Below are 6,000 nucleotides of genomic sequence, written 5' to 3' on the forward strand. Positions count from 1 at the left end.
CAGCCCACCCAGGACAGACTCGGGTTTGATTCCTGGCATCCCACATTGGTCCCCTGAGCCTGCCAGGAGTGATTTCTAAGTGCAGAGCCAGGAGTAATCCCTGATGGGGGTTGATCTTCCCAAGGACAAGGAAGCTTGCCTGTGGAGACAGAGGCTGGAAGGGTCAAGTGCTGTACCAGCCCTTTGTTCCTGCAGGGAGCTCGAACTGACTGCAAGATGTCTCAAGGGAGTGGAGCAAGAGAAGAAGGAGCTGAGGCACTTCACAGAGTCCTTGCAGCAGACGCTGGAGGTAAGAGCGCCACTCAGGGCCAGGCAGGACAGGGCTCTGCAAAAGGGACATGACATGTAGGGGCGCATGTTAAAGGGTCTCTGCTTTGTGGATGATTGGAAATTCTTCCTGGCTCACGAAGCAGAGCTGGATGAGTGTACTTAGGCTTGCCCTTGCTGTCACTGTGGCCTCAGGAAATCCACCTTCCTTAGTGCATATATTTTTGTACCAGACAGAGAATAGATTCGGTGGGTCATGAGGCCACCCACAACTTCCTTCTTAAGTCTCACTCTCTTGGCTGCCCAAGGTGAAACAGCATGGAAGGAAATCAGCTGCCATGCCAGGTCACCTCCATCTGATACTACAGAAACTGTAGGGGGCAGGGTGACATGTGCCAGGGACACAATGCACACTTCTTAGTGACATGGCATGCAGGTGCCAATCTCAGCCTCCCTCCATTCCTGACAATTCTCCTTCAGCATTTAGCACAGATCCTCAATCCCTATGCAAGCCACTGAGCTCTTGTGCCCCTTGGAAGCCAAGCTCTCCCACCATCCACACCTCTGACCATGCTATTTTTTCTTCTGTCACTCTCTGCCCAAGAGCACCCTCTCTCCTCCCTCATACATGCTCTCTGGCTCTTCCAGGTTGGGGTCTGCCTCAGAGCTGAGCTCCTGCAGCACCTTAGATAGCTGTTATGTCACACTGAGTTTGTGTTTGCCAAACTGAATTTTACTAGATGGAGTTTTCAGGTGTCTTCAAACCTGTACCTAGAGTGAGCCTGGCATATCCTGGAAAATGCATTGTCGTTATCAGATTCAGCAGTGCCTTGTAGACTGGAGCACATCTGTCTGTGTTCCCTCCACTGGCTGGAGCTTGGCCTGCAATACATGGAGATTTCATATTCTGAAGATAGTGCTTAGAGTCCCAACTCCAGGTGTGTGTGTGTGTGTGTGTGTGTGTGTGTGTGTGTGTGTGTGTGTGTGTGTGTGTGTGTGTGTGTGTGTTCCCTTCACTGGCTGGAGCTTGGCCTGCAATACATGGAGATTTCATATTCTGAAGATAGTGCTTAGAGTCCCAACTCCAGGTGTGTGTGTGTGTGTGTGTGTGTGTGTGTGTGTGTGTGTGTTTCACATACCATCTCCACTGCCCCTAAAGGGACAAGGACCCTAGGACCCTAAGGTATCATGGGTGTTGTTTTCCCTGAAGTTTCCCTAGGTTCCCTTAAGCTTCTTGTTCTTTGTGGAATTAGCTCCCTTCACTGTGAGATCTTGGCTGGCACTTTGTTTCAAGGGGAAAATAAAGATTTTTTTTTTCATGGAGGAGGATGGCTGAAGAGATAGTACAGTGAGTAGGAACTTATATCCTGGTTCAGTCTCAGACATCCTATATTGTCCCCCAGGACAGGACAGCCAGGAGTAATTTCTAAGTACAGAGTCAGGAGTAAACCCTGATCACCACCAAGTGTGATCCAAAAAACAAAAAGAAAAAGAAAACAGGACTTTTTAGGGGCTATACAGCAAGCAGCACTTTTTAACCTTTTTATACTAATGAACTGGTTTGGGTCACAGATTGGTGGTTGCACTTTATAGACTATAAGTCCCAGAAATTATTTTACCCATCACCCCCTTTCCAGGAAAAAAAAAAAAAGACTTCATTCTGCATCCCCTAGGAATTTAATTTCCCTATGGGTCAAACAGAAATCACCCTTCAATTGCACCCAAGTTTACTTCTGCCCCTTTAGGGCATTCCAGCGCCCCCCATCGGTGGGAGAGAGGACTGAGCAAGGGCATCATTCTGGAAGTGAAAGGCAGGTGAATGCTGCCCGGCTGGACACTCTCCATCAGGCTCTCCATCCCTTCCCTATGTCAGGAACTCTCCCTCGAGAAGAAGAAAACCCTGGAAATGCTGGAAGAGAATGAAAACCAGTTACAGACACTGGCTAATCAGAGTGAGCAGCCTCCTGCCGATGAGGGTCTCCATAGCAACCTCAGACAGATCGAGGAGAAGATGCAACAGCTCTTAGAGGAGAAGCTGCTGGCGGAGAAGAGGTAGGGAACCTGGGACCCCTGCGCCCAGTGGGCTGTGGGGCCAACTGGCCAGCTTTGAGCCCGCTCAGAGCCTCTGGTTCTATGTGGCATTGACCAGGGAAGTAGGGGTATCTCATTCTGTTCCCCAGAAAGTAGGAAGAGAACTTGAACTACTGAGAACTGACTTGAAAATTATGTGAACCATTCAAGTCCACACAGCTTGTAAATAGAGCTTGGTTGGAGCTGGACACATCGTAGGGGCTAGATAAGAAAACAAAATCTTGAAGAAATTGGAGCAATTACTTCCCTTAATATACAGAATTAAGGGCTGGAGCGATAGCACAGTGGCAGGGTGTTTGCCTTGCACGCAGATGACCCAGGACGAACCCAGGTTCGATTCCTGGCATCCCATATGGTCCCCTGAGCCTGCCAGGAGTGATTTCTGAGCGCAGAGCAAGGAGTAACCCCTGAGTGCTGTCGGGTGTGCCCCCCTCAAAGAAAAAGACACATAATTAATCTAGCCCTGCACCCAGAACTCGTTTTCTGACTCCTGGCCTAACACATCCCTGCCCATCTCCAGAAATTTCTGGGGTTCACTGAGCCTGCGGCTTAGGGTTCCTCTAGTCAAGTTTCTGCTCAGGATCGCCCTACACTGGAAAGCCCCTTTGGCAAGGGATGGCTGACAGGGCCTTTTCTGCCTGGCAGGATGAAAGAGAATGAGGAACGCTCACGGGCCCTAGAAGAGGAGCGAGAGTTTTACTCCAGCCAGTCCCAGGCTCTGCAGAACTCGCTGCAGGAGCTGACAGCAGAGAAGCAGCAGGCAGAGCGAGAGCTTAAGGTACCGGGCAGCACCCCTAGGGGAAGCATTTCAGGGCCCAGGGATCCAGGCCTGGCCACTGAGTCAAGGGCAGGACAGCAGGCCGGAGATGGAGGCTTCCAGCCAAGTCCAGAGGCAAGGGGTGGAGAGGGCAGGCCTCTAACACTGGTCCAGAGACGCCTGAGCCCCCACTTCTTTTTCCTCTCCCCTCAGGCTGAGGTGAAGGTCCGCATGGACCTGGAGAGGCGCCTGAGGGAGGCAGAGGCGGCCCTGAGGAGTCTGGAACAAGGGCTCAACTCCAAGGTGCGGAACAAAGAGAAGGAGGAGAGGATGCGGGCAGACGTGAGCCACCTGAAAAGTAAGCCTTGAAGCCTGAGTTTTTAGGATGGGGATTAATGCACACATGGGCCCCAGTATCCCAAAAACTGTCCCTAGCAGGAGTGATCTCTGAGTGCAGAGCCAGGAGTAAGCCCTAAGCACTACTAGGTGTGGCCCTCAAAACAAACAGAAAAGTAAGCCCTGTTCTCCTGTGTCCCAGTGCCCAGGTACAGGGTCTAAGTCCCAGACCTCTGAGCCTAGAGTCCCCTGGCAGGGCAAAGTCTCAGCCCCTTGGGCCCAAACAGAGCCTAGAGTCCCCTGGGTGGCAAAGTCTCAATCCTTGGGCCCAAACAGAGCCTAGAGTCCCCTGGGGGGCAAAGTCTCAGCCCCTTGGGCCCCAAACAGAGCCTAGAGTCCCCTGGGGGGCAAAGTCTCAGCCCCTTGGGCCCAAACAGAGCCTAGAATCCCCTGGGTGGCAAAGTCTCAGCCCCTTATGCCCAAACAGAGCCTAGAGTCCCCTGGGGGGCAAAGTCTCAGCCCCTTGGGCCCCAAACAGAGCCTAGAGTCCCCTAGGGGGCTAAGTCTCAGCCCCTTGGACCCTAGACATAGCCTAGAGTCCCCTGGGGTGCTGTCTCAGCCCCTTGGGCCCCAAAACAGCCTAGAGTCCCCTGGGGTGTCCTAAAGCGGTCCCAGAGACTGATGGAGCATCTTCTGCAAGCTTCTGGGCAAAAGTTGCTTTCGGCTATTGGATCCGGGTGGGGCAGCGGCCCAAGGGGACACAGGCCAACCTGGGGGAGCTTCATTAGCAGGTTCTGTCCCCAAGGGGCAGTGCCCACCTGCTTCCCCTGGGCCTCAGCCCCCCTGGGAGGGCAGTGGGGGGCAGGAGGAGAGGCGGCAGCCCTGCACACCCCCCCCGTGGCCGCAGGGTTCTTCGAGGAGTGCATCCGCAACGCGGAGCTGGAGGCCAAGATGCCGGTCATCATGAAGAACTCGGTGTACATCCACAAGGCGGCCACGCGGCGCATCAAGAGCTGCCGCTTCCACCGGCGCCGCTCCAGCACCTCCTGGAACGACTGTGAGTGGGGTGGGTGGAGCTGCGGGGCTCCTCTGGGGTGCAGTGGGATGGGGGGGGGTCCCAGGTGACGAGGCCGGAAGAGGGGGGAGCTGGGGGCGTGCAAAGAACCGGCCAACCTTGCCGCCCGCAGTGCCACCTGCCCAGGCCACTGGGCCCCGCTCCAGGGTTTGTTTGGGTCGGGAGAGGAAGGAATGGGAGGAGCCGGCGCTGGGGTGAGCGGCTGGGGCGTGGCCAGAAATGTGGGCGGGGCGCGGTTAGATAGGAGCGGGGCGAGGCCTGCGATTGGCTAGGGCGTGGTGAGAGATGTGGGCGGGGCGTGGTCAACGATGCGGAGGGGCGTGGTCAGTGATAGAGTAGGGCGCGGTTAGAGATGTGGGCGGGGCCAGAGATGTGGGCGAGGCGTGGTCGGAGATGTGGGCGGAGCGTGATCGGACAGGGCGTGGTCAGAAAGGGGTGGGGCTTGATTAGAGACGTGGGCGGGGCGTGTCAAAGATATGGGTGGGGCGTGGTCAGATAGGGTGGGACGTGGCTAGAACTGTGGGTGGGCGTGGTCACCACCGGGGCGTGGTGAAGTGGGCGTGGTTAGAAACACGGGCGGAGCGCGACCAGAGATTGGGCTGGGCGTGGTCCGTTGCTTGAGGGCGTGGTTAGCTATATGGGCGGGGCGTGGTCAGCGATTGGTGGAGCGATCAGCTTGTGGGCGGGGCCTGACTCCCGCCTCCGCTGCCTCCCCAGCCAAGCCTCCGCAGTCGGCCCTGAGCTCCCAGCTGGAAGCCACGGACGTGGAGGAGCTGCGGGCCGTGGCCAAGCGGCTGAGCCGGGACCAGCGCTTCCGCGAGTCCATCTACCACATCATGGCCGGCCAGCCTGGAGCCGCGGCGGCGCCGCCCCGAGGGGGAAAGTGATCCACGGGGACCCCCTGGGCTGCAGGGTCGACGGGGCCAGGCCTGAGGCCTACCTGGCTACCCCCAGCCTGAGCTTCACCTCAGGGCGAGCTTCACCCCAGAAGACAGGGGACCCCATCACCCTTATCTGCACCCTAGGCCCAGGCTGGCTTCTGGGGAGTCAGGTGGGGTGTGGGAATGGACCAAGCCATGCCCACTGCCCTCTCCTGGGGCTCCTGCACCCCACTGTGCTCCCCACCTTGACTCTGGCTCCTTCCCTCTGGGAAAACTGGGGAACCCCCATCTTTGCTGTTGAGAGTCACAGGCACCCCAGGTTGAAGACTCAAGACACAGGCAAAGCAGCTTCCAGGCCCAACATCTGCAGAACACCACTGTCAGGGATCACTCCTGAGCACAGAGCCAGGAGTCGCCCCTCAGAGCACCCCGACTTGCCCAGCCCTGCCCCTCCTGGCAGCATCTTTCCCAGGTTGGGTCCTGGTGCCATGCCACCAGGCTCAGCCACTTACTTCCTCAGGGGAGCCCACACCCTGCAGTCTTTGTGCTTTGATGCGGTGAAGATATCCCTTCCCTGAATCCCTCTTCCAGGG

At 56.5% G+C, this 6,000-nt stretch overlaps 1 protein-coding gene across 1 annotated transcript in view; it reads left to right on the forward strand.

Moving 5' to 3' along the window:
• PLEKHD1 (pleckstrin homology and coiled-coil domain containing D1) overlaps positions 1-5,534 on the forward strand; it is a 29,398-nt gene extending 23,864 nt beyond the window's left edge. The window contains exons 8-13 of the mRNA XM_049770400.1: positions 196-289; positions 2,141-2,319; positions 3,004-3,136; positions 3,329-3,473; positions 4,359-4,508; positions 5,244-5,534. Of these exons, the coding sequence (XP_049626357.1) occupies positions 196-289; positions 2,141-2,319; positions 3,004-3,136; positions 3,329-3,473; positions 4,359-4,508; positions 5,244-5,413 (871 nt within the window). The 3' untranslated portion in view covers positions 5,414-5,534. The remainder of the gene's footprint in view (positions 1-195; positions 290-2,140; positions 2,320-3,003; positions 3,137-3,328; positions 3,474-4,358; positions 4,509-5,243) is intronic.
• The last annotated feature ends 466 nt before the right edge of the window (positions 5,535-6,000 follow it).

Source organism: Suncus etruscus, chromosome 3 (assembly GCF_024139225.1).
Source record: "Suncus etruscus isolate mSunEtr1 chromosome 3, mSunEtr1.pri.cur, whole genome shotgun sequence".
Taxonomy (NCBI): Eukaryota; Metazoa; Chordata; class Mammalia; order Eulipotyphla; family Soricidae; genus Suncus; species Suncus etruscus.